General features: G+C 35.1%; 1 protein-coding gene across 5 annotated transcripts in view; it reads left to right on the top strand.

Annotated features, from left to right (window-relative positions):
* Nucleotides 1–27,501, top strand: part of MEF2A (myocyte enhancer factor 2A) — a 164,521-nt gene that overhangs the window by 48,259 nt on the left and 88,761 nt on the right. For all 5 annotated transcript variants that reach the window (XR_006963389.1, XM_047086529.1, XM_047086528.1 and 2 more), the window contains one exon: nt 23,341–23,531. Coding sequence is in view for 4 of the 5 variants with exons in the window: in XM_047086529.1 (XP_046942485.1) it covers nt 23,478–23,531 (54 nt within the window). In the remaining variant the exon portion in view is untranslated. The remainder of the gene's footprint in view (nt 1–23,340; nt 23,532–27,501) is intronic.

Below are 27,501 nucleotides of genomic sequence, written 5' to 3'. Positions count from 1 at the left end.
ACTTTTGTCATTTCACTCTCACATATAGCCAGTCAGTGAATGAATAAGGAGTTTTGTGTTGTAATATAATAAAACAGCCTCTCTGAACTAAAGATGTGTATCATAATCTGTGGAGTTTTTAAAAATTACTCTTGCTTGGGCGTTAGTCTCAGTTCTGATTTGATGATTTTTGTGGGGCTAGGTTAAGTTGATGCATGCAAAATACACGTTTTAGTTTTCCATTTGAATCTAGTATTCATTTAATTTGAGAACTGCTACATTAAATCAATGAGTTTTATTGATCCATTTATTAAAATTTATAGTTATTATTTTGTGTATAAGTAGTATATAGCAGTAGCAACCGAGAGAAACTCATTCTAACTACACCCACCTACCAGTCCTTTCCCCTCTTTGGCTAGCCCTGTGTTGGTAATCCAGAAATTGTGATTCTTTTAATTTTCCAAGCATTGAGATTGGGAGGAATCTTCTTCTCTAGTTATTTAGGTTACCTTGAGGCAGGAGGTGTAGTGTGAAGTAGATAGAAGCTGCAGTTCCTTTGCAAATGTTGAAACTCTTATCTTTGGTAGAGAGGAAAGGAATCATCATTACTGTACAGTAAAAGAGGGCTTGGGAGATGGAGACCTGGCAGGAGGAAGTCAGAACTCTCTAAGGTGGTTAAGAACTGCCCATGGCCTTTGTATTTTGACAACCCGTTGTACTGGTAGGTAAGTTGCTCTCTGTTGTTGGAACTGGGGGAGGACACAATGACTGTGTGGTTCTTTCATATCTCTGGTTTCTCTTGTGCAGCCTTGCACAGTTGGGCAGAAATTCCCCTCATATTCTGCTACTGAAAAGTAGCATGGACTTGCGAAATTGGAGTTCCATGACTCCTTGAAGATTTTGTAGTTCAGCTTATTTAATGATGGATCATGCCCATCCAAAAGTATCCCTAGGACAGTTTTGACTGATAACCTTTCTTCAGCCACTACTTAAATAGTTCCAGTGGTGATGCCATATTGTCATACATGACATTAGAGCCAGAATTTCAACTCTGTCTCCTTGTGTGACTTCGGAAGGGTATTCGCCATTTTGGTCCCCAGTTGCTTCATCTAGAAAATGGAGCAAATGGTAACTACCTCACAGATTATTGTGACTACTGAATGGCTGTAGCATACATGAATGTCTGCCACAGCTGTTGGTAATTGTAGGTATGTGGTACCTTTCCTTTTGCAGTTCAATCAAGAACAACTAACCACCTTCAGAAGATTGGCTCTTAGAGAGTTTTTATAGCCTGGGACCCGAAATCTTTCTATATGCTGATTTATTGCTTTCATTCATTAAGGATGCAGTTGTTTATTGATCATGTGTTTCGGGCTAGGCACTTTGGTAGCTGCTGGAGTTATAGGGGCAAATACAACATACTTGATCTTCCTCATTGAGCTTATAGCTTGGTTGGGGAAAAAAGATAACTAATTATACAGGTAACTAATTACATTTCTGGTAAATGCCATAAAAGAGACATAGGATGTGCTCTGAAAGTGTAGCAGAAGGAGTCCTCATATAGTTTGAATGTTAAGAAACACTTCATAGAGGAAATAATGGTGATACTGAGACATAATGGATCTGTGGAACTCGTAGTCAGGGGAAGTTCTTGGGATGAGACCTAGTAAGAGATGGCAAGCTGGTAGGTTGTATGTGTGAAGGCCCTGCAGCAGAAAGGATTTAGGAGCTTTGTAAGCAGAAGGGCCTGTGCCCAGAAGCTTACTGGGTAGTAGGAAGAGTGGCAAGGAATGAGGATGGTGGGGTAGAGGCAGGGCAAGATTAGACAAAGTTCTGTAGGCCATGTTAAGGGTTTGGACTTTCAGAACAGTGTTAAGTGACATTTGCATTTTAAAATGACTCTAGTGAAAATGGGGAAATTGGATTGGAAGGAATAAGAATGCCTGCTGAGACCAGGCTGCTCTTGCAAAGCCTAGGCTAGACATGGCAGTTTCTGGAAGTAGAGTACTGTGTTGTGACTGGAGTTATGAGTTGGAACCAGATCTTCTAATGCCTTTGATCTTGCAGGCAATGTAGTCAGTGGAGATTTTATAAATGGGAATGAGTTTAAGACTTTTATCTTACCAGTACTTGTTACTGCCTACTAAAAATCAGAGAAAAACAATTAAGCTCAGTATTAACAGTCTAGCTCCTTCTTCAGGATCTGGCTTTGGAATAAATACTGCCCCCCCCCCCCCATATCCCTTTGCAGAAAGACTTATTAGTCTGAGAGGCACATTCTTTTTTTTTAAATTTTTTTTTTTTAACGTTTATTTATTTTTGAGACAGAGAAAGAGCATGAACGGGGGAGGGTCAGAGAGAGAGGGAGACACAGAATCTGAAACAGGCTCCAGGCTCTGAGCCATCATCAGCACAGAGCCCGACACGGGGCTGGAACTTATGGACCATGAGATCATGACCTGAGCCACCCAGGCCCCAGAGAGGCACATTCTTACAAACAAACAAACAAACAAACAAACAAAAACAACAACCAAAAATCATCTATCAGCTACCTTCACTTTTGTACTGTCAGTTGATGTGGAGTGTCTTTTGGGTACTGAATGCCCATAAAGTAATGCTGCATTCAGGTTTCTTTTGGGTGATGGATACATTATTGGGAGCTGTGGTCATAGGGTTTTTCTGTTACAGTGAAGAAGAAAAAAATTGTCTCACTATGCCAGTAGAATCTTTCTGAAACAGATAATTGAAGTTTGGTTTGGTTGGATGTGAGAGAGTTTTGAAGCAGTCTTATATGGTACTTTTGAATTTTTGGAAGCAATGAGTACTACCTAGATTACTAAACTTTCTGTTCCACTGCCTCCTGCTTCATCTTTGTTACAGTCTTTTGTTAGTTTGCCTTTTATTTTGCCTGTGATTATGATCTGTGTATATTACTAGAATTGATTACTCATTTTTGAAAGCCAGCTTCTACATCCAACACTGCTGTTTTTTAGCAGTTTTTAATTGAGTGCTCAATTAACACATCATCATGTCTTGTAAAGACTGTGGTATAACTGGGTACCTATAGGATATCAGAAATAGCTTTTTTTAGAACTACATAGGAAACTTTCATTTTTAAGGCTGTATATGTATTTTGTTTATATTTAGAAGACAAAGCATTTTTGTCTTCTATTTCTAGCCTTCTCTGTGTCTGGTATTTAGACTTAGAAGATACTGGTCTTACAAACATCTGTGTGTCTTTTTTTTTAAGATAGAGAGCATGAGAGTGTGAGGGAGGGAGAGGGGAGAGGGAGGGAGAAAACCCAAAGCAGGATCCACATTCAGCGCGGATCCTGACTCGGGGCTTGATCCCACAACCCTGGGATCATGACCTGAACCAAAGCCAAGAGTTGAACGATCAACCGACTGAGCCATCCAGGTGCCCATATATGTCTTTTTTAATGTCCAGAATAAAAATTATAAAATGAAGTGATAAATCAAGGAAAGAATATTATCTGATATGAAAATGACCTGCCTGCAACATTTAGAAATGATCTATAATTTGTTTTGGGAACAGATTATAATTAACTCTTCAACTATTTGCATGTGTGTATCAGGTAGGATGCTTTCTTTGCAAGTATCAGAGAGGGTAACCAAAAGAATTTTACCATCTTATCTAACAAGAAATTCAAAGTTAGGGTGGTTCCGGATTGGCTAACTTGGGTCCCTCTTCTGTCTTTTGTCAGTTATTTTCGTGTTCTACTGTTTGATTCTAAATTTATTTATTTAGTTGTCCTTCCCTACCAACAATAGTTCTTTGGCAATATGTGGTTGCCCTAGACTATGTTTATACTGTGAGTAGAAAAAAAACAATAATTAGTCATAGACTTTTTTGCTCTGGATTGTTCTTAGCTTATTTTCTGTTTCATCTTTTATTTTCATTCTTAAAAGTGAAGGAATATGAATTGTCTTCTAAGTATCTAATGATGTTTATTTTTAAGTTAACACATACACATCAGGGAAGATGAACATTAAGAAAAGCATAGAGGGTTGCCTGGGTGGCTCAGTTGGGTAATCATCCGACTTCAGCTCATGTCATGATCTCACCATCTGTAGGTTCCAGCCCCATGTTTGGCTCTGTGCTGACAGCTCGGAGTCTGGAGCCTGCTTCATATTCTGTCTGTCAGTCTGTCTGTCTCTCTCTCTCTCTCTCTCTCTCTGCCCCTCCCCCACCCATACTCTGTGTCTCTTTCAAAAATAAACATTAAAAAAAATTAAAAAAGCATAGAGTAACGAGTGCTTCTCTCTATACAGTCAGAAGCTTCTCAGACAATAAAGAATCCTGTCAATAAATCCAGTCCATTCATTGTGATGTCTGTAGTATGAAATGAAAGTGTGTAAAAAGAGTAAATGCTGTTAATGAAAATCTAGTATATTTACATCATGAACTTTCAGGTAAATTAAGAAATGATTTTAACTTTCATAAAAGAGAACTAACAAGTTTCTCCTGAATAGCTAGCTCTCATAATGTAAGTTTTTGATAGGTTTAGAATATCTGCTGAATTTCTCTAACTATTGAATTCAATTAGCAGAATTTGAAATTGATCTTTTGTGTGCTTCTCAACCCCCCAGTTTTGGTTCCTTTGTCTTTTTAGATGTTCCATAGCTGGCAGCCAAGTTTGTGTTGCCATCCTTAATTTTATGATCAAATATGTACCTGGAATAAACTGAGTAATAGTATAAAGTTTTAAGCTCTTGATACATGCCAAGAGCTTATTTTGACAAATTCTCACAGAGCCCTATTTTAAATGTAGTATTCCCATTTTATAGATTGAAAACTAAGGGTAAGAGAATTTTACTTGACTGTAGTTGACAGTCCTGTATCTAGTAAACAACTCTGATGTCTGGGAAGTGGAGAAGATTTTGTGTTTGTGTGTCACCACGGGGCCTTATGTCTTTTGTGAGCACATAGAACAGGTCCTTGGGAAGAACATACTCCCCTGTGTGTGGGTTTTCCGAATTCCACACTGTCATACTAGCCCACTCAGCCTTTAAGAATATGTTAAAATGTGAAGTAGTTTCTTACCAGCTTTTGTGGTAGCAGCCTATTTGTCCCATGTTCTGCCAAAGGTGAATCAGTTCATGCTGTACTGTCTGCTGAAAGAGGCTTGTCATCCTTTGGAATTTCATTCACGTGGTTACCTCAGGGTTTTAATAGGCTTAAGAAAAGTTATGCTTGTGTAGGTTATAGGAGTCTTTCTTTTTGTTAGGATAGGAGCTATGTTATCTTGAGGCATTTTAAGATTCTTAGCTGAAGTTTTATAAAGCACAATTTTTTTAGTAGCTGGACTTTAAAATCCTTTCTTGTGTAAAATTGAGAATTACAATAACCATTGTATTGATTAGGTGTCTTGCTCTCATTGGTAATTAATGTTAAGTGCCCATTTTCATAAGTACAGAATACTGTTTTAGATACAGTTTGTGTTTAAACTTTATTTTAATTCTCTGGTGATACGCAGTCAAATTAGTTGAGATTGAAAGAATCTCATCTTTTGGTGATAGAAATATAATGGAAATATACCAGAATTTCTTGGGATGCATTTGTTTGTTGTTAATTAATTACATAAAATAGTCTTCCTACCCTGTAAACAATAAATTGTTGTCTTGATTTCATTTAGTAATGAAAGGCTGGACTCAGAGGAGTCATCCTTCTGTTTATAATGGCCACAAACTTGTTTGTAAAATGATGCGGGGTAAAGATTTTTGTTCTCTGATTGTTTTATATTCTACATCTGTAGAAAAACAGTGATCATAACTTGGGATACTATACAGAACTAGAATATTCTTATGGGAATATGTATGTCTCCTGTTGTCTCTGTATTTTGATATGTTTATTGTTTTTCACATACAGCTAAACGTTGTAATACTTGAAGCTTTATTCCTTATACCTTGGCTGTTCTGAAAATATATTTCTACTGGCAGTCAGTATAAATACCTTATCAGATAAACAGGGCAAATTTCACTGAATTTGAAGAATTATTTTCCTTATGATCTTGTATGTCCTACTGTCTGGAAATCCAATTATCTTGAAAACATGCAAAGTTCTGACCTTTTGTGGATTGTCCTTCTCTCTAATAATATTGTTGAAAGTGAGGTCCTTGCTTGTGTAAATGTCATGTAGGGTATTATGTTGTGATGCCTTGATTGGTCCCACTTCTGTTCCTGATTTGTGATTTGGGGTGGGCTCCTGTTGTCTCTGCCTGCACTTGTATGTAACAGAAAGAGATTGGGACCCATATCTAATTCTAACTGTTGACATTAAGTATTATAAAGTAAAATGAAGGTTTAGGAAAAAATGTTTAATGTTAAATGAATATTATTTATCAGAACTATTATGGGTGATTTTCTATTAAATCAGAGTCAAAGATGGGAAATTTTCCTTTATATTCCTGGTTAGATGTCACTAGAAAGTAGTAGTGCTTTTTCCTTGGCTCTAATTATTGATGATTGTCAGTTGATTTTTTTTTTATTGTACTTTGTAGCTGCAATATGTATTTATAATTAATTTTTTTTTTTTTTTTTAACTAACCAACACAGACTTTTGGAATGGCGAAGAAATGATGTCTCTGGGCAACTGTGGAATTGTTAGTGTATTCTTACTATGTGGAGAGGCCAGACAGATCCTTCCTTTGAGTTGCAGAACATTTACCATGATTACTGTGAGAAAGACAGCAAGAGAGGTACATTATAGCTACTTGATTTGAGAGGATTTGGAAAAATTGATGTAGGATTTTAAAAAATCTTTGCAGCATTTTGTGATTTCCCTAAAAGTGCAAAAGAAATTTTGTGCAGAAGAATATAGTATCTTATTTGTCCATTGGAGTCAAGCTGGAGAAGTAGAACATTTTTTTCTTAATAATGATATCTTTAATAACTCTTTGGATGTCCTTCAAGTTTCCAAAGGACTATCATTTCAGTGATGATTTATGTTGTCTGCATAGTATTCACAAAGATACAATCAGTCTTTATTCAGCAGAGATTATAACTCTTCAGATGGTACTGCAGATTTCATTTTTAGAAGTGTTTTATAAATATTAATTAGAATTGTGGAGTGTTAGAGCTGACATACTGGCTAGCATTTCTAGGACACTATATATGCTTGGCACTCTAATAACGATTTAATGGATACCACTGCATTTATTCTTATGAATCCATGTGTGAAATATATGATAATTGTCCTTAGTTTATTGTTTGGCGTAGAGAAGTCAAGTGACATTTCTGGGAGTCACACAATTAATAGCAAAACCAAAATAAAACTATTGATGTCTTCCCATCGTATTTAAAATAAAGTTTGTCTATCTCCTGCTTGCTTCTCCAGTATCATCTTTTCTCATTTTCCTATAAATGCTTTGTACCCCAGCCCAGCTATTCTAACTCCTATGGTTTTATTAAAATTCCATTTCCTTTTCTTTCATATCTATGCACTCTCTCCCAGTAAACATATTAACACAGCTGAAATCAAACCAATAAAACAAAACACTTAAGTGCTCCCTCCTTCACTGTGTTTGTAAATGATGTATATCTGACTCATGAACGGGTTTGAAATGTGTGGGTCCACTTAATACATGATTTTTTTTTGATAAATACAGTACAGTTCCATAAATGTGCAATATTACACAGGATTCCCACCCTTGCCTTCACAACAAAGAATTATGATCTGTTCTAAAATGTATTTGAGAAGCTTTAGGTTAAGCAAATGAATAAATGCACTGATGTTGTTGCAAGCCAAGGTTCTTACCATGGAGGAAGGAAAGAACAAATAGGGAATAAAGAAGGCAGAGAAGAACCTTGTGGAAATTGGAGGTATCAGTATGAACATATGTTCATATTATATTTATATATTTCTAGAAATGGCTTAGAACAGTGGCATTACAGTAGCACCACCCAGATCTTGGCTTCTAAATACTGTGCCCCAGTAATAGGAGCCAGAATCACTTGGATAAATGGCTTATTCTGGGGATGGCTCAGGAAAGTATCAGATCTAGTATCAGAACATCTCATTGGGCTGAAAATAAGGAAGTGCTCTAAGCAGTGATGAGTGCATATTAGAAAGACATAGGACCCAGTGTTTGGGGTGTGTGTGTGTCTCACTGGCCAAATTGGGGATGAGTTGAGCATCATAATCAGTAAGGAGGTTAATGGATTATAATTCATTGAGTAAAAGAAATATACATATCCATACTGAGAACAAACAGATACAGATAGAGCAGAGGAGAGGGCTTTTCCTCACAGTAAATGTGGAGGGAGTAGTAGTGGAATTGGAAGACTGTCATTTTACAATTGTCATGAAGAATCATGAAAACATTCTAAGTCCAGGGGAAAAGTTTGAGGAGTAGGGTGTGGGTGTGTGTGTATATATACATATATATATTTTCTATATATATATATTTTTTTATATATATATATATGTATATATATATATATATAGAATATATTTTCCAACAGATTGCTTGTTACTTGCAAGAGGGAAATAGGTATATACAGCAGAGAAATTGGATGACGTTTTGATCAGATGATCAAAAATAAACATCAGTAAAGGGATAGGTGGACATCAGATGCCTCTGGGTATGTGATACCCTAAGAAGAATACAAGATCACTCATGCAGTGTTTTGGCTGGGAGTTGTGCAGAAACATCAGACAAACCTAAATTGATAAATATTTTATAGAATAACTGGCTTGTATTCTTCAAAATTTCATGTCATGTTAGGCAAAGCCCCCAGAAACTCTTCTAGATTAAAGGAGCCTGAAAATACTGACAACTAAGTGTGATATGTGATCCTGCATAGATCCTGTCAGGAAGAGGAGACATGCTCTACAGAACATTATTGGAACAGTTGACAAAACCGGAATATGGCTTGCACTTTTTAAAGTATTGTATCAATGATGTGTATGTGCTGAATTTGATAACTGTACTTTGGTTATATAAGAAATGTTCTTAGGAAATGCTGTAAGTATTGAGGGTGAAAGGACATGATATATGCAACTTACCCTAATGTGGTTCAGAGCAATAATTTTTTAATATTTATATATAGATTATAACACACATATAACACTTCATAAACAATGAGGGAGAGAGAATGAATGCTATTTTTGCAACTTTCAGTAAGTTTGGAATTATTTTAAAATAAAAAGTTAAAATTAGTTAAAAATTTTTCTAAATGGTTGTAAACATTAATATACCTGCTGAAGACTTTTTAAATATTTTCTTTTGAGGCATATGTGAATTGTAAATTGTGCAAAATAGGGTAGTAGGTCAAGGAAGATCTGTGTCCCAAAGTGTGGGCAAGTAGCTGTGGTGCCCCTGGCATGGCCATTAAGGATGGGAGGGAGAAGGAAGGATGGAAGGAATTAGGCTGTGGGGATTGGTAGCAGGGTCTCTTTATGCTGTTGGGGTTGGTAGTCTTTGGCTTCTCTCTTCTCCCCCATCATGCTTTTTGCCAATGGTGAAATGAAGGGTTTTTCTGGTAAGGTTGGACTAGCAGTTGGCCCTACTGTTGACCAGGGGTAGCCCTGGGCTCAGGGTCCACCAGTGAAGTCTGGTGTTTGGCACCTGAAACTAGCAGCTCTGGGAAAACTGATGTAGGGCTTTTAGATTCCTGATCCTCTTATAAGGCAGCAGAGTACAGCTGTTAGAGTGCTCTTCTGGAGCTACACATAGACCTGGCTCTGCTGTTTAGCAGCTGTGACCTTGGAGAAAAGATAACTTATGGCCTTGGCTTTCATTTTCTCAGATTTAAAATGAGAATAATAAAGAAGTTGTAAGAATTTAAGAAGATAAATATGTGTAAAGTGCTTTACTGCTATTACATACCAGAACTCTTGAAAAGCTTCCATTTCTCCATTGAACCAACTAATACATAATAGAAAACTTGCTCATTGTCTGTATCCTATGGGTATGGACTTATCTGATGAACTGACAGTGACGATAATTTAAATATTCTGAGAAGATACTGGAAAGGCCTGATAGAAGATCTTTTTAAACAGCATTTTCCCCAAACTGGATGGCAAAATGAATGGAATAGTAATCTGTTTCCCATAACCATTTGGAAAGTGCCAACTCGGGTGCCTGGGTGGCTCAGTCGATTAAGTGTTGGACTCTTGATTTTGGCTCAGGTTATGATCTTACGGCTCATGGGATTGAACCCCACATTGGGGTCTGCACTGACAGCGCAGAACCTGCTTGGGATTCTTTAACTCTCTGCCCCTCGCCTGCTCGCTCTCTCTCTCTCTCTCTCTCACTCTCAAAATAAATTTAAAAAAGAAAGAAAATTGCCAACTATATTTTTCACATTTAGGAAGAAGGCTCCAGAAGTCCTCTTGAGGCAAAAATTGGTTGAACAAAAGTGACTATTTTTTTTTTTAAGTTTTATTTATTTTTAAGTGAGAGAGAGAGAGTGCGTGCACTTGTGCATGAGCAGGGGAGGGGCAGAGAGAAAGGAAGAGAGAGAATCCCAGACAGGCTCCACACTGTCAGCACAGAGCCCCACTTGGGGCTCCATCCCACCAACCATGCGATTCTGACCTGAGCCAAAATCTAGAGTCAGACGCTTAACCGACTGAACCACCCAGATGCCCAAAAGTGACTTTTTTCAGTATTTCAACCCTTTCAGAGAAGGTTGCCCAGGTATTTCCTTTTTTTGATGAAGTACACATGTGAGATGGGATTCTTTGATCTGGTTTATGTTAAAGCTAAAAATTGGAGTTGTCTTCCTAAATGAAATGGAGCCGATCCCTCTTTAATATTAATTTTTCTTACAATCTCATTCTTCTTACTAAAGATGCTACTTTCAGGTATGCATTCTTACAAAGTAGGTGATTTGACTTGTTATTTATAGTTACCATGATTTTATATATATGTTGTCACCATATAATCCTAGTACTTACAGTTATTATTATATGTATTATGTGTATTTATATATGCATTTACCATATAATCATGGAAACTAATACCATGAAACATACATGAACATATATACATACCCACATTATATGTAACTGCTTCCATTTTACTTGATATTTAATTATGTTTTCATTATTTTTAAGGCTATTTTTCATTTGTGGCAAGTTATACTATATTCTGTTATATCAGTAATAAGGTTTTATATTCAAATACATTTATTAAAGTGAAAATGGGAATTGATGTAAAGAAAAAATAGGTAAATAATAGTGTCAAGCATGATACATGGTTAGGGGAAAGATTGAGAAGTTCAGGTTTGAATGACTAAAGTTTCGGAACAACTGCTGTGTTATACAGTAGAAAAAGTCCTGGTTGTTTGAAATGAGCCTTTTGATGGTTCACTTTTCTCCTTGGATTTCAGCTGCTTCTCTACTGAAGGAGTAGGGGTTATAATATGAGATAATTTCTAAGGTAATTTGAAAATTATAGTATTCTGTTATATTTCAGGCAGCTTGATTGAAGTTTGGCAAAGAAAAAGGTTTGAATTAAAATGGGTTCTGGAAGAGTGTTGACTAGTCACTTCCCCTTCTTTTTGTTGACATACTATTTATAGAAAAAGGAAGAAATCAGAGTATTTAAGCTTACGGAAAAAAATTTAAGCTATATAGAAACTATAACATAATTACATGTACAGTATACTTTTATCTATTTCATATTTTAGTTTGCTTTTTTATAAGGTATAACCTTAGATACCAATTTGACATTTAATTATTGGAAATTAATTACAAGATAATATTTTCCATTTAATTTTTTCTCCTGATTTCTGTTGTATGTATGAAAAAAGTTATTAATCTGTTTCAAGGGAAGGAAATATGTGAAATAGCAGGAACATAGTAAATACTTAGTTTTTTTATCATAAATATTAATATGCTTAGAAATACATTTGTTAGTAGTAATAAAGAATCACTTTCCTTAAAATATTTACAATTGTGTAGTATTTTATTCTAGCCCCATGTGGTACATAGAATGTGTATAATTTCCATTTTCCTCTTCTAAAAAGTTACTTTTATTTAGAAATTGTCAGGTACCAAAGCTTGCACAGCTAGTTGAGTGAAATGTTTGTGTTTAGGATCTAGGTTTCTCGCTCAACTTGTAATAGACCTTCTCGGTCAGAAAGCGCTTTGAAATTCCAAGCAAGTTGTGAAGAAAGAGTAATTGGAAATGGCACAAAATGCTAGAAGTAGAAGGAAGATTTCAGTGATGTTTAAAGTTAATGGTTTTTGGCTTTCAGGATTTTTTTTCTTCTTAAATTTAAAAGCATCCATTTTGTTTTTGTTGTTTGTAGTAACTTTTTTCCTTATCACAACGATGGTATTAATTTTAGAAAAAAGAAAAACTAGAATAAATTATTGAAAGTAGAATGCATTTTTCAAGAAAACCTGAAAGTCAGATTTCTTCTTGACAAAAATTTAAAAACATTTTTTTAATGTTGGCCAAATTGTTTAAAAACCTTCTGTCTAGAGGATAGTTTGGGCTGTTCATTTGCAACAATAATAAATATCTTATTCCTTGGGACTTTGGTGCTGTTTTCATTTTCTGTTTTGTCCCTAGGTGAGCACATTTTTTCCCACAACATTAATAATGTCTAAATGCTCAGAATTCCCAAAGGCATATTTTTAGCTCTAATGTCTAAATCTTATATCTAACTTCCTGTTTGACATTTTCATTTGTAGGATCCATGACCATGTCAAGTTTAATATGTCCAGAAGGGAATTCTTAAATTTCCTTCTTTTAAAGCAGTAACGAATCATTAAAGATTTTCTCTTGTTAAATACTTGTTTGTTTAAAAAAATTCAGTCGTTGATTGTGTATAGCTGTGTAACTGTGTACAGTTACTTTCATTACGAAAGGTTTTTTTAGTAGTTTTTGAAAAAAAATAATTGATTTACCAGAATCATCAAAATGAGATGTTATGATGAAGTCAAAGATTGGTGTTTATTTAATAAGAACAAACCTTAAAAAGTAAAGTTTACCTTCTGTTTAAAGTCCATGCTCTGAAAATATTTAGTTACTTAAGCAACAAGGTTCTTTAAAACAGTAAACAAAGTTGATTTGAAAAGACTGAACATCTTTGATCAGTATTAGTATGAATTGTTCTGAATTTGCTAGATTCTATAATCTGTCTTTCCTTTCCACTCCTTTTTCCTTTTTCCTTTTTCCTTTTTCCTTTCCTTTCTCCCTCCCCTCCCCTCCCCTCCCCTCCCCTCCCCTCCCCTCCCTTTCCCTTCCCTCCCTTTCCCTTCCCTCCCCTCTAAACTCTACCCTCAACATTGGGCTCGTGGGGCTCGAATTCATGATGCAGATATCAAGAGTCACATGCTCTACTGACTGAACCAGCCAGGTGCCCCTGATATTTCTTAAATTAAGGCAGCAGAATCCATATTGGGACTCCTTTTTTAAATCTAGTTTCTGATTTTATAAAATGACCTGCTAAAAAGAATTTCAGTTAAGTAAAAGTTCTGTTTAAACTAATTTTTTACTTCAGTGTTGCCTGAATACAGGTATAGGCCTTGGGATTTAATTAGTGATTACTTCCCCCGCCCCCAAGGATAACTATATTACTTTGTGGGAAAAATGCCCATCCGTGTTTGCTAAAGATAAGTTTTAGTTCCAAAGGTATGTGTTATATGTTTTCATTTCTACTAAAACTGCTTTAGCTTTATCACATAGAAAAATTAGTGCTCAGTTGACCTAATGTAGTTGGCTTCAATTAATAAAATCATAATCCTGGAGTTGTTTTAAATGTATGTACATTTTTTTTTTTTTAGTGTTTGTTGAAATTGAGGCAAAATGTACATAACATAGTATCATTTCAGCTATTTTTAAATGTGCAGTACAGTGGGAAGAGGGGGTGGGTGTGTGGGGGGAAGGTAGGGGTCCCTGGGTGGCTCAGTTGTTGAGTGTTTAACTCTTGATTTTGGCTCAGGTCATGACTCCAGGGTAATGGGATTGAGCCCTGCTTTGGGCTCTGTACTGAGTGTGGAGCCTGCTTAAGGGTTCTCTCTCTCCTTCTGCCTCTGCCCCTCCCCCCCTGTTCATGCTCTCTCTCTCAAATAAAAAATTAAAAAGAAAAATAAGTGTACAGTACAGTGGTATTAAGTATGCTCACATTGCGGTGCAGTGATCACCACATCTGCCTTCAGAACTTTTTAATCATTCCATATTGAAACTCTATACCCATTAAGCATAATTCTCCATTTGTCCCTCCCTTTCATCCCTGGTAACTACCATTTCTCTTTCTCTGAATTTTGAGTACTTGGTGTACCTCATAAATGGAATTATCTTGTATTTGTCTTTTGTGGCCAGCATATTTCTCTTACCATAATATTTTCAAAGTTTATTCATGTAGCAAGTGATAGGATTTCCTTTTTTAAAGCTGAAAAATACTCCATTGTATGTAGACATCACATTTGTTTCTCTGTTCATCTGCAATGATATTGGAGTTGTTTCTACCTTTTAAGTGAGAGTAGTGCTCCTAGGAACATAGATGTACAAATGTTTTGTTCAAGTTCCTGCTTGCAATTCTTTTGTGTGTAGACTTAAAAGTGGAATTGTTGAGTCAAATGATGATTTCTCTATTTAATTTTTTGAGTAACCACCATACTTTTCCACAGCAGTTGTACCATTTTACATTGTCAGAAACAGTGCACAAAGTTTATCCACATTCATATTGGTTTTTGTTTTGATAATAGTTATACAAATAGGGTGAAGTGCTATGCCATTGTGGTTTTGATTTGCATTTGCCTAATGATTAATGATGAACGTCATTTCATGTGCTTATTAGGTATTTGTGTATCTTCTTTGGAGAAATGTCTATTTAAGTCCTTTGCCTGTTTTTGTTGTTGAGTTTTAGCAGTTCTTTATATATTCTGGATATTAATCTCAGATAATGTGATATATAATTTTTTCCTTCCATTTTGTGGGTTGCTGTTTTACTCTGTTGTGACCTTTGACACTTTTTGACATTTGATCATGTATTCATGGATTTGTCTGGGCTCTTTATTCTGTTCTATTGATCTATATGTCTTTATGCCAGTGCCATACTGTATTGATTAGTTTTACAGAAAATTTTGACATTAGAGAGTGTGAGTCCTCCAACTTGTTCTTCTTTTTCAAGATTAGTTTGGATATTAGGAGACCCTTGAAATTCCATATGAATTTTAGGGTGCCTTTTCATACTTTTGTAAAAAACATCATTGGGGTTTTGCATTGAATTTGTAGCTTACTTTGGGTAATATTGATATGTTAACAACATTAAGTCGTCCAATCTATGAACATAGGGTGTCTTTTTTATTTATTTCTGTAATTTCTTTTATCAATGTTTTTTCATTTTGAGTATACAAGTCTTTCATGTTGACTAAGTTAATACCTGAGTTAAAAAAAATTTTTGTTGCCATTATATATGGAATTATTTTCTTTTTTCAGACTGTTCATTGTTAATATAGAAATGCAACTTATTTTTCTGTGTTTATTTGTATCCTTTGATGGATTTGTATATTAGTTCAACAGTGTTGTGGAATTTTAAGGGGATTCTACATATAAGATCCTATCATTTGCAAACAAAGATGCTTATTTCTTTTTCTTGTTTAATTGCTTTGGCTAAAACTTCCATTACATTGTTGAATCTGAGTTGTGAAATCAGTCATCCTTCTCATTCTTGATCTTAGAGGAAAAGCTTTCAATCTTTCGCCATTTGAACATTCTGTAAGCTGTGGTATTTTCCTATATGATTTTTATTATGTTGAGATAGTTTCCTTCAATTCCTAGTTGATTGTTTTTATCACAGAGGAGTAATGTATTTTGGCAAATGCTTCTTTTATATCAATTTATATGGTCATGTGGGTTTTTCTTCATTTTCTTAATGTGGTTTATCACATTGATTTTAGTATGTTGAATCATCCTTGCATTCCAGGAATAAATCCCACTTTGTCATGGTGTATAATCCTTTTAACATGCTACTGAGTTTGGTTTGCTAGTATTTTCTTCAGTATTTTTGCATCAGTGTTCAAAAGGACTATTAATCTATTGTTTTCTTTTAGTGTCATTGTGTGGCTTTGATACAGGGCAATGCTTACCTCAGAATAAGTTAGGATGTGTTCTGTTCCCTTCAGTTTTGGGGAAGTGTTTGAGAAAGGTTGGTGGTAGTTCTTTAAAATGTTTGGTAGAACTCCCAGTGAAACCATTAAGTCGAGTACTTTTCTTTGGCAAGAGTTTTGTTTTGTTTGTTTTTTTTTTTAATACTAATTCAATCTCCTTACCAGTTACAGATGACTATTCGCCTTTCTGTTGGTTTTTTTTTAATGTTTGTTTATTTTGAGAGAGAGTGGAAGAGCGAGAATCCCAAGCAGGCTCTTTGCTGTTAGCTCAGAGCCTGATGTGTGGGGCTTGATCTCATGAACTGTGAGATCATGACCTGAACCTAAATCAAGAGTCGGACGCTTAACCAATTGAGCCACCTAGGTGCCCCTGTGTAAGTCTTTTAGCTTTATTCTTCAAGGTAGTTTTGACTATTCTTTGTACTTTTGTATTTGCAAGTGAATTTTAGAATAATCATGTTAGTTTCTGCATATAATAAAAGAAAACCTGCTGGCATTTTGAGTAGGATTACATTGAATCTCTAGATTAATTTGGGGAGAATTGACATCTTTATGAAATCGAACCTTCTCAGAATCTGCAAAGATGAATTTGTCTGTTAGTGTATTTTAAATTTCAGGAATCAAGACACTTTTTGTTTTCTTTGTTTTGTTTTAGGTAACTGAAGTAATAGCATCTTTTGTTTTACTTAATTTTTTTTGCCAGTGAGAGTGCTTCAGTATAGATGAGAATTTTAACTTTGAAGGAAAGAAAAGAGGAATTGCTGCAGCCATGACCTAAATAGGAAGGAAGGCAATGTATAATGGGATAGATGCCGATAGGTTGATAGTTATGATGGCAGGAATTTGAGGAGCTTCTCTTCTGGTTACTATTTTTTCCATCAGTAGAATAGGTAGCAGAGTCATCAGCTGAAAGTGAGGATGGGTGATGAGTGTTGCAGTTGTGAGGAGAGAGAATATGGCATAAAATAACCAGAAAATTGGGAAATGGAAAATTGCTAAACTTAAAGTCAGATTAATTATCATGGTTAGCATGGTGGTTTATTCTCAGCCATATTCAGCTTACATGGGAGCATGTAGTCAAGAGTGAGTTTTTCCAGGAAATGAGTGGAGGGAGGAGGGAGAGCAGGAGCCAAGGGAGTGGGAATAAGGGTATATGAAAATTTAACTGGATAAGGAGGGACATAAACTGGGCGAGGGACACTGAAAAGGTGGGAGGCGTAATAAATTGTAGGACCTAATGGGATCAAAAGATTGTTATAATTAGGTTATTAGGAGTGTTTGAGCTGGGAGTATGAGAGGTAGTAGTTACAGAGTTGTATATGCCGGTTTAGTTTGGCATAATTTACTCTCAGATTTTGTTGGTTATTTGCATTAATCTTCATGTGATAAGTATAGGACATGTTAGGAAAAACAAGTTCGTATTTTTTAATCTAAGACTTTTGGGCCCAGATACGTATTCAGTTTCTTTTTTTTCCCTTTATTACTTTTTCCAGGGACTTACCAGTTTTATTGATCCCTCCAAAGAACTAACTTTTGGTTTTGTTGATCTCTGTTGTATGTTTTCTGTTTCATTACTTTATGCTCTTTTATTTCTTCATTTGTACTGTTTTGGAGTTTAATTTGTTCTTTTCGTAACTCTTTTGGATGGTTGATTAAAACACTAGTTTTTGGCTTTTCCTCCATATATGTATTCTAAAGCTATAAATTTCCCTCTTATGTATGGTTGTAGCTGCATCCCCTAAATTTTGATATGATGTCATTTTTTTAAGAGAATAGTTTTTTGTTTTTAATGTTTATTTATTTTTGAGAGAAAGACAGCATGAGTGGGAGAGAGGCAGAGAGAGAGGGAGACCAAGAATCCAAAGCAGGCTCCAGGCTCTGAGCTGTCAGCACAGAGCCTGATGCGGGGCTCAAACCCACAAGATCCATGAGATCATGACCTGAGCTGAAATTGGACGCTTAACTGAGTCACCTAGGCGCCCCTGGTACATTTTTCATAACTCTTTTGGATTGTTGATTAAAACACTGGTTTTTGGCTTTTCTTCCATATATGTATTCTAAAGGTACAAATTTCCTCTTATGCATGGTTGTAGATGCATCCCCTAAATTTTGATATGATGTAATTTTTTTAAGAGAATAATTTTTTGTTTTTAATGTTTATTTATTTTTGAGAGAAAGAGCATGAGTGGGAGAGGCGCAGAGAGAGAGGAGACACAGAATCCGAAGTAGGCTCCTGGCTCTGAGCTGTCAGCATAGAGCCCGGAGCAGGGCTCAAACCCATGAACTTCGAGATCATGACTTGAGCCAAAGTCGGCTGCTTAACAAACTGAGCCACCCAGGTGCCCCTGATAAGATGTAATTTTAATAGCATTCCATTCAAAGTATTTTCTAATTTTGACTCATTTCTTCTTTGACCCATGGGGTTATTTGGAAGTTGACTGCTTCATTTCACAATATAAGTGTTTTCAAATTACATTTTTATCAATTCATAGCTTAGTTCATTGGAGGTCAAAAAAACATGTCTGTCCTTTGAAACTTGTTAACAGTGTATGATCCAGATTTGGTTCACTTTTGGTAAATCTGTTTTGCACTTAAAAGGAATATATTTCCTGCTCTTTTTAGGGATAGTGTTCTATATGTCAGGTCGTTAATTGTAAAGTTCAAATATTTTTCTGTTTCTATTTCATCTGGTCTGTTCCTTGTTTTGGTGTGCTTGTTCCATCAGTTACTGAGAAAGCTGTGTTAAAATCAACTTGCTAGAATTGTGGACTTCACTTAGTTTCCTTGATATTGGCTGAAGTTTATTTAGAAAAAGTATGTTTTCACAGCTGCATAATTCAGTGTTTTAACAAACTTACATATGGGAAAAGTCAAAAATGAAATTTCAAATGCAGTTTGTAGAACATTAGAATCATATGTAGCCATTTTTGAAGCATGTGCTGTCAACAGAGGGAATGTGCATCTCTGTTGCTGCTGGCAGTAAGAAAGAGGTTACAATATTAGAAGCCTTTGAACTGTTATCTGCCATATGTGTTTGTCTTTAATAAGTTTCTAATTGCTATTCATATTTGGCCCTTAATTTTGCTTAAATCTGTAGAAAGCGCAAAAATGTTGAGACAGTGTTAAATTGTGGCAAAGGAAACAAAGCCAGTGAGAAAGCTATCTATCGCATATGAAGTCATGTATTTTACACCCTAACTATGATAATTACTGTAGTAAATGGACATTTTCTCTATTTCAGTAAGTTTTAAAAGAGAAATGCTTGGGGATTATGAATTTACATGTAACATAATTTTTCCTATTTAAGATATTGGAAAATAAGCTCCTGGTTAGGGTTTTGTGTAGAATATCTGATTTTCAGGAACAGATTCCTGACTTTAAGTGTTATTAGGTACATTCAAGTTTAAAATTGCTTTCTGGTGAATTGAACATTTATTGTAATGAAGTCCTACTGTATCTCTATCCATGTATTTATTTTATGCATTAAAATCTACTGTGATAAAGTATAGCCACAAAACTTTGTTTTGATTTGTGTTCTACACAGTATATTGTTCTCCATGCTTTGACTTTCAGTCTTTCTATATCCTTATTTATTTAAGAGGTAATCATCTATAATCATCATATAATTGGGTTTTGTTTTTTTACATACAATTTGGATTATTAATTCATTTCCCCCCTCTATTAGCTTGTTAGCTTGAGTGAACTTTTACTATTCTTGCAGTGGTTACCCCAGAGATTACCACATGCATCTTTGATTTATTGAAGTCTGAAAAGTAAATAAGTATGTTTTCTGTTTCCTAGTAAATGAAAGGATTCTGGAACACTTTTAACTTTGCTTACTGTCCTTCCCAATTATGTGCTATTGTTCTTGTGTATTGTAATATTTAAAATTCTACAAAGTATTATTTTATTTAGTTATTATTCATTTAGAGTTACATATTCACCCTGTTCATTGTATGTATGTATGTATGTATGTATTTACTTACTTAATTTTTGGTGCAATATCCAAGCTGTATCTGGGATCTTTTTTTCCTTGTACTTGAAGAAGTCCCTTCAGTGTTTTCTGATGTTAAATTTGTTGTTTCTGTTTGACTGATAATGTCTGTATTTTGCCTTTTTTTTTTTTTTCCCTGAAGAGTATTTTTTGCCAGATCTAGAATTCTACTTTGGGATTTCTCCCATTCCTGGCACTTTGAGAATATCATTCCACTGTATTTGGCTTCCATTACTTACATGAAAAAGTCAACTGTAAATCTTACTATTGCTTTTAAAGTTAATCTTTATTTTATTTTATTTTTTTGGCTACTTTTAAGGTCTCTCTGTGGCTGATCTTTCTTTGTGTGTGTCTCTCTTTCCCTCCACCCACCTTTTTTTCTCTGATATGCCTCAGTTGTGGTTTTCTTTGTATTTGTTTCGCTTGAGTGTTTGTAGATCTTGGATGTCATTGGTAAGTTTTTAACTATATGTCTTTAAATATTTCTTCTCCTTCTGGGACACTAATTACATGTATTTTGGATCCATGTTTTACTGTTTTTTCACACTTCTGTATTTCCCATTTTCATGCCCTTTTGGGCTTCAGTGTAGGTGTTTTCTTCTTTCCTATCTTCTGGATTATTGATTCTTTCTTCAGCTGTATTCTACCTGTTGTTAAACTCATCATTTTTTAAATTTTTTGTCTTCAGTATTGTGCTTTTCAGTTCTATGTTTTCTATGCTTTTAGCATTGTATGGTAATATTCTTTTTTTTTTAATTCTTTGAACACATTTACTTATTTTAAAGTTCTTTTCTCATAACACCATTATCTGGATCTACTGTGGGTCTAATTGTATTGCCATTTTAAAATCTTAGTTTTCAGTCAGGTCTTAACTGGTTATTTTTTTACTTTTAGACATATAGAAATCATAAAATCATTTGAATTTCTAGATGATACTATCTTTTTTCCTGGTAAGATTTACTTTTGCTAACATCTTTTCAGAAGATTTAACTGGCATGAGGCTAAGCTAATCACACTACATAGCCCAGATCACCTTAATCTAATCAGTGAATGAGATGATCTGAAGCTATACTGCCCTTGTATGGCCTGGTCTATTTCTAGTTTACCTTTATACTGAGGGCATAGTCCTTTGGATCCCTCCAGAATCCTGGTGTGTTTACTGGGGCTATTCCTTGGTAGGCCCTAAATCTGTTTTTGTATCCCACCCATAGATCTCTTGAAACCTCTGTTTAGCTTCTCAGCCTCTCTGTCAATGTTCTAAGAATCTGCAAATGACTAGAGGGATATATAGTCTGAAGTGTGGTCTTAACCTATTTCTTCCAGATCTCAACCCTTCAATTCTGCCTTAAAAGTTCTCCAGTGATTTTAAACAGATTAATTTTCTTCTTTTTTTCTCATTCTTAGAATAAGTTGGTTTGAAGTAACCTACTCAACCATTGTCAAAAGCTAAATGCTCAGATAATGCAGTGCTGCATATACCTTATAGGCATTAGTGTTGAAATGTAGGAGTATTTATGTTGCCTACTACACTGCAAGTTTTTGTAACGGTAATTGGATGCAGCTTGATCTGTTAGGGAACATGATTTGAATAAGCTGACTTTTATTGGTTTATATTATGGTCTCCTGAGAAAACAAAAACATTCTACAGCACAGCTGCTTGTTTGATTGGTTCCCACCAGTGACTTGCCATCCTTCAGTTTCTCTGTTTTCTGCTTCCTCTTGTCACAGGGCTTTTGCACATGCTATTCTCTCTGACTAGTGTGTACACTCTCATACTCAGGTTTGGGTATGAGGCACATTCTCAAGGAAGCCTTCCCTAACTTGTGAATTTAGGTCAGATAAATGAACTTCCTCATTTTGATTTGTACAGATTCATTTATATATAGTTTGGTTAATGTCTGTTTTCCCCTACTAAACTGTGAAATCTGTGAGATCAGAAATCATGCCCCCCCCCCCACCTTTTTGGACCATTTTACCCTATGTGCCTAGTACAGTGTCAGGAAGTACATTTTTTTGCAAGTACATGATCAATTAATAGGTTATCACTTGTTAATAGATGTTCAATCAGTGTTTACGTGAATGGAGAAATGAGTATGAGGGACGATATGTAAGAAATGCCATGCTTGTGGTAATAATGGTACTGATAAGAATTGAAAAACTCATGCTTTTGAGCAAAAGCCAGGTTTAATCAAACATGGATTTGCTGGGCAGTACTATTGAAGTTTTATGGATATACATGCACAGTATTAAAAATACTTTAATAGAATTCCACTGAGCATTTATTATTGTGAATGTTTTAGCATTTGTCTTCCATGCCCTTGTAAATATTTTATTATGTAAGTTTTGGAAACATTAGGTTTTTGACAAAACTATTATTCAGAACATGACAGATTATATCATTGCCAGTCGTTCAATTACAGAGATAAATGGAATAAAAAAATCCTGTTCTTGAAGGATTCATAGTCTCAGAGGAAAATGGACTTGGAATTTGTCATACACATACCCACAAAGTAAGGTGCTATCGTTTACTCTATCAGGGGGAAATGAATCTTGACTGATTAGGAGGATTTTATTAAATGGCTAAAGGAACAGTATTTCATTTAAGTGGATATTATTATGAAATCTTATAGTGCCTTTGTGGGTTGACAGATAGTAATTTTGGTGGTGGCTAGGACAGTTTGCAAGAATAGTGTGTCAAGGTAGATTGGGGCTACCCAGATCATCCTTTGACATGGAGGCCATCAGAAACTTTCAGGGATTTTCTATAATGTTAAAGAGAAGTTTTGGAGCCAGAGTCCCTGAGTTCATATTCCAAGCTCTGCCCTTTACTGTGTGTGACTTTAGAAACATTACTGAGCATCTCTGTGCCTCAATATCCTTATTTATACAATAGAGATGGTAATTGTAACTAAGAAGATTCCAGTTTGGATTGAATGAGTTAAGACATGGCAGGTACTTAGAAAAGTGCCTGGCACATAGAAAAATCCCAGTAAGCATTGGCTCTTGTTGTTGCTATTATTATATGCATTGAGAAAAACTCGAAGGTTATAATTGTACTCTTTTCAGCCAGAGCTAGAGGCACTAAAAGATTCAAGAGATATTTTAGGTGTAAAGTTAACAAAGCTTCAACTTAATTACCAATTTTATATAACCAGGAATTTCAACTAATAATGCTGCCCATGTGCAGCATAGAAGCAGGTTTGAAATTTGTATAACATTTTCATGATTTGCAAACTTATAGAACTTAAATTTTCTAATTTGTGTTTTCTTTTAGATCTTATAGAAAATTTCAGCTGTAGCCCTTGGACTAGAAGCTGAAATAATAGAAGCTGTGTACGATGCATTAGGGTATTGAAGAAAATTAATTTTGAATTAAATATTTGGAATATAAGGAAGGAAAGGTGACTGAAAATGGGGCGGAAGAAAATACAAATCACACGCATAATGGATGAAAGGAACCGACAGGTAAATGAAAATTTTAACTTATTTATTTAATTGATGTGAATATTTTTTAAAAAGGATCATAGGGTAGATTGGTTTGAATTTTTCTTAAACTTAATTTCAAGTCTAAACATTTTTATTTCCAAACTAAATAAAAAATTTTAATAAACATTTTAGCTTGTCATGTGTCTTAAACTTTTTTTCCTTATTGTAGAAAGCATAGATGTTAATTATAGAAAACAGGGGAAAAAGAAGAAAAGCAAGATCACTGTAGTCCCACTGTTACTGTCAATTATGTAGATTTATCATAATATATTTGTTTATGTATTGGTCATTATTATAAATTATCACCTCTATTTTCATAATTAGGTAATACCTAAGTTAACTGTAGTTATCAGTGCATGTGTTTTGGTCAGTTAAATTTTCTGGTTAACCAAGAAATAAAATTCTTTTTCTAACTCATCACAAACATTTCTAAAGCTTTTATGTATTTATCTCAGTTTTAATTGATAAAACATACCAAACCTAATTTTCAGCACCAATGTCAATAAACTCTTACAAGTATTCAGGATAATTATAATAATACTGATATATGAAGTGAAGACCAGAAGTTGTAAGAGTTTAGAGCAGGGATTTGCAAACTATGGACCATGGTCTGGTTGGCTGTTTTGATAAATAAATCATTAGAACACTGCCATGTGCATTTGTTTACCTATTGTCTATGGCTGCTTTCACATTACAACGACATAATTGAGTAGGGGCCCTGGAGACCGCATGGTCCATAGGCCTACAATCTTTAGTCTCTGGCCTTTAAGAAAAAGTTGCCAAGCCCTTGGTTTAGAAAAAAGAAGGAAAATGGTTTCATAGAATATTGTAAATGAACTAGTATTCAGAGCATATGCAGGAGGGAGAGATGCTGTCTCTGGAAAGGTTGCCTGTTCGGGGAAATGTCTAGAAAAGCTGGTTTCTGGAAGCTTACCAAGAACAGAACAGTATTAAAGGCATGTTCTGCAAAGTCTGAGTAGTAATTCACTTGGTAATACAGTTATAATTGTAGACAAAACTCAGCTGAGCTGCTAGTAGAGAAGTTAGTGGAAGTGATTAGAGTTGCCTATAGACCAAATTAAAGAGAACCGTTGTTTCATCTAATGAAGATTCTTTAGTTAAAGGGTAAGGCTCACGCAGTATGATTCTTTATGAAGGTTGATAAAATAGGGAAGACTGATAAAATAACCATTCCATCATTCCAAAGGGGATGGTTCTAAGCAAGGTTGCAAGTAAATGTCCCTTCATAAACTTGAAGATTGTGACCTGTAGATGAGGCACATCTCTACACCTTATATTGTGTGTGAAACACACACAATATAAATGTAAAATATGTTTATTAGGGAATAACATAAAAGCAGAAACTGGCAAAGCACATAACATTCCTTAGACTCTCTTTATCCCTTAGAGAGTCGTGTTTAAATTCAGCATAGGTACACTGGATCTACCAGTGGAAAAGACCCCACATGTTTAGAGGAATATGACGAATAGGAAAAGGGGAGCTAGGATTATGTAAGTAACAGTGTAAAGAATTTGTTAATTAAGGAAATGATCTTGTTTAAAAGATGGAGGCTGCCACTATAACTCAGCAACTACAGTTAGCCTATTAATATGTTGAATTTACCTGCTAGGTCATCTTCTTGCCAAGCTGCCAAATGGGGCAAGGGTGTCTGAATGTTTTCTTAGATGATTTTGGCCAAGAATGCAGAAAAGAAACAGAATAGGTAGTTGGGCAATTGATTTTTCAGATTTGATTAGGCATAGACATAATTTATCATTTTGAATTTGTGGATTCTGAGTTAAAAGTTCCATTATTCTCGCATTAAAATGGGAAAAACGTTTCTGTGCAGAAGAGAATTTATGTCATTTATTCATCCACATTTGAATACCTACAGATTCTGGGAGAGACTGTGTTAAGCACTGGGAACTCATTAAAAATATATAGGCAACACAAAAGATTTAACTATATGGCAAACAGAAGGTAAGCTTAGGTGATGGGAGAGTTTATGGAAGGAAGCACCAGCCTCTGGTTGGGGTAGTTCAGGGAGCAGTACAGAAGGAGGTACAGCATATACAGGTTTTAATGATTGGATTTTTTGAGCTAGTAAGATAAAATCACACTTCAAGTCTTTAGAACAGTGAATGAAAAATCTCGGTGGTGACACTATCATGCACTTAAAGAGCTGCTTCACTTCACTTCCACTTGGAAGCTTTCATTCACTTCACTTCCATTTGGGAGTTTCTGGTGAAACTTTGTGTTTGTCCTTCTTGGTGTAATACACTTCTATTTAACAAGTAAACTTTGTATTAAAGTGTAAAGAAAAGAACACAAGTCCTAAGTGTGGCTGAGTGAATTATTGCAAAAAGTACATGGCCATGTAGCCAGCATATCCCAGTGCACCACCACCACCACAGAAACTCTCTTTGTCATGTCTCCCCAAGTCATTACCTCTCTGCCCCACTAACCTAACTTCTGACACATAGATTTATTATGCTTGTTGAGTTTATGTGAGCAGCATGTGTTCCTTTGTGCAACATCATGTTTGTGAAATTAATGTTACTGTTGCATGTCATGTAGATATATTTGGTACATTTTCATTAACAAATAATATTCCATTGTGTGGATAGACCACAACCTATATTCTTATTTTTTCTATTGTAAATGGACTTTGGGGTTGTTTTCTATTTTGAGACTATTATGAAGAGTGCTCTTTTGATTAGTCTTATGTGTGTGTTTGGTACACATGAACATTTGGGTATATTCCGAGGTGTACAGGTTAAGTCAGAGTATACCTGTGATCAGCTCTAATAGCAAGAGTTTTCTAAAGTGATTGTGCTGATTTATAATTTACACTAATGGTGTGTGAAAGTTTCAGCTGCTCTAAATCTTCACCAATACTAGTTTTTATCCCTTTCCTTTTAGCTATTATGGTAGGTGAGCAAAAGTAACATTTTAATTTTAAGTTTCTGTGATTTTTGATGAAGTTGATCACTTTTTCATATTTTTTATGAAAAGATGTTTATTGTTTACTTCATTTTTTCCCCCTAGTGGGCTACCTGACTATATTTCTCTTATTAATTAGTATACATTCTGTGTATAATATGATGTGAGCGTTTTGTTCATTATGTACATTACAAGTAACTTCTCTCATACCATGGCTTGCCTTTTCACTTTTTCATTTTTCTTTTAATGTTGTCCAGTTTGCCTTCCTTTTTTTCCTTTATGGTTAATGCTGTTTGTGTTATGTTGAAGAAATATTTACTTATCACAAGGCCATGATGATTTTCTTCCTATGCTTTTTTCTGTTTTTTACCTTTCATGTTTTGGATCTGTTACCCATTTGGAATTTATTTTTGTGTGTGATTTGAGGTTTGGGGGTCAAGATTTGTTTTCCTGATGGATATTCAGCTGACCCAGTACAGTTTATTGCAAAAACCATCTTTTCTTCACTGCTTGCCTTTGTCATGAATCAAGTAATCATACACATGTGGGGCTGTTTCTTTGGAGAAATATCTATTCAAATCTTTGCCCAGTTTTGCTTTTTATGGAGTTATATCATCTTCGTTCTGAAAAGCTGTTTTCATTGGTTATAGATTTCTAGGTGGACAGTTAATAGTCTCTTGATACTTTAAAGCAATTGTCTTTTAACTTCTATCACTTACATCAATTTCTTTGGAGAGACCAGCTTTCAGTAACCAACCCCCCCCCCCCACTTTTTTCAAGATAATGCATTTTCCCCCCTCTGGTTACTTTTAAGATTTTTACTTTTTCGTGGGTAGTAAATTTTTTATTGTGCTGTCTTCAAATATTTTTTGTGCTGGATTCTTTCCTCCTCTGGGATTCCAGTTACATGTAACTTAGTGCTTTTGACTATGTCTCATATATTTCTTATGCTTTTATTCTCCTAGAATTCTTACTCTTTTTCTCTGTCCTTCCCCCTGAGTGTCT

This window comes from Lynx rufus, unplaced genomic scaffold (assembly GCF_022079265.1).
Source record: "Lynx rufus isolate CCGP_SWC_20201006 ecotype Redwood Valley unplaced genomic scaffold, mLynRuf1.p SCAF_21, whole genome shotgun sequence".
Taxonomy (NCBI): Eukaryota; Metazoa; Chordata; class Mammalia; order Carnivora; family Felidae; genus Lynx; species Lynx rufus.
Note: the sequence above shows the minus strand (reverse complement) of the source record. Positions and strands in the feature narration are given on the sequence as shown.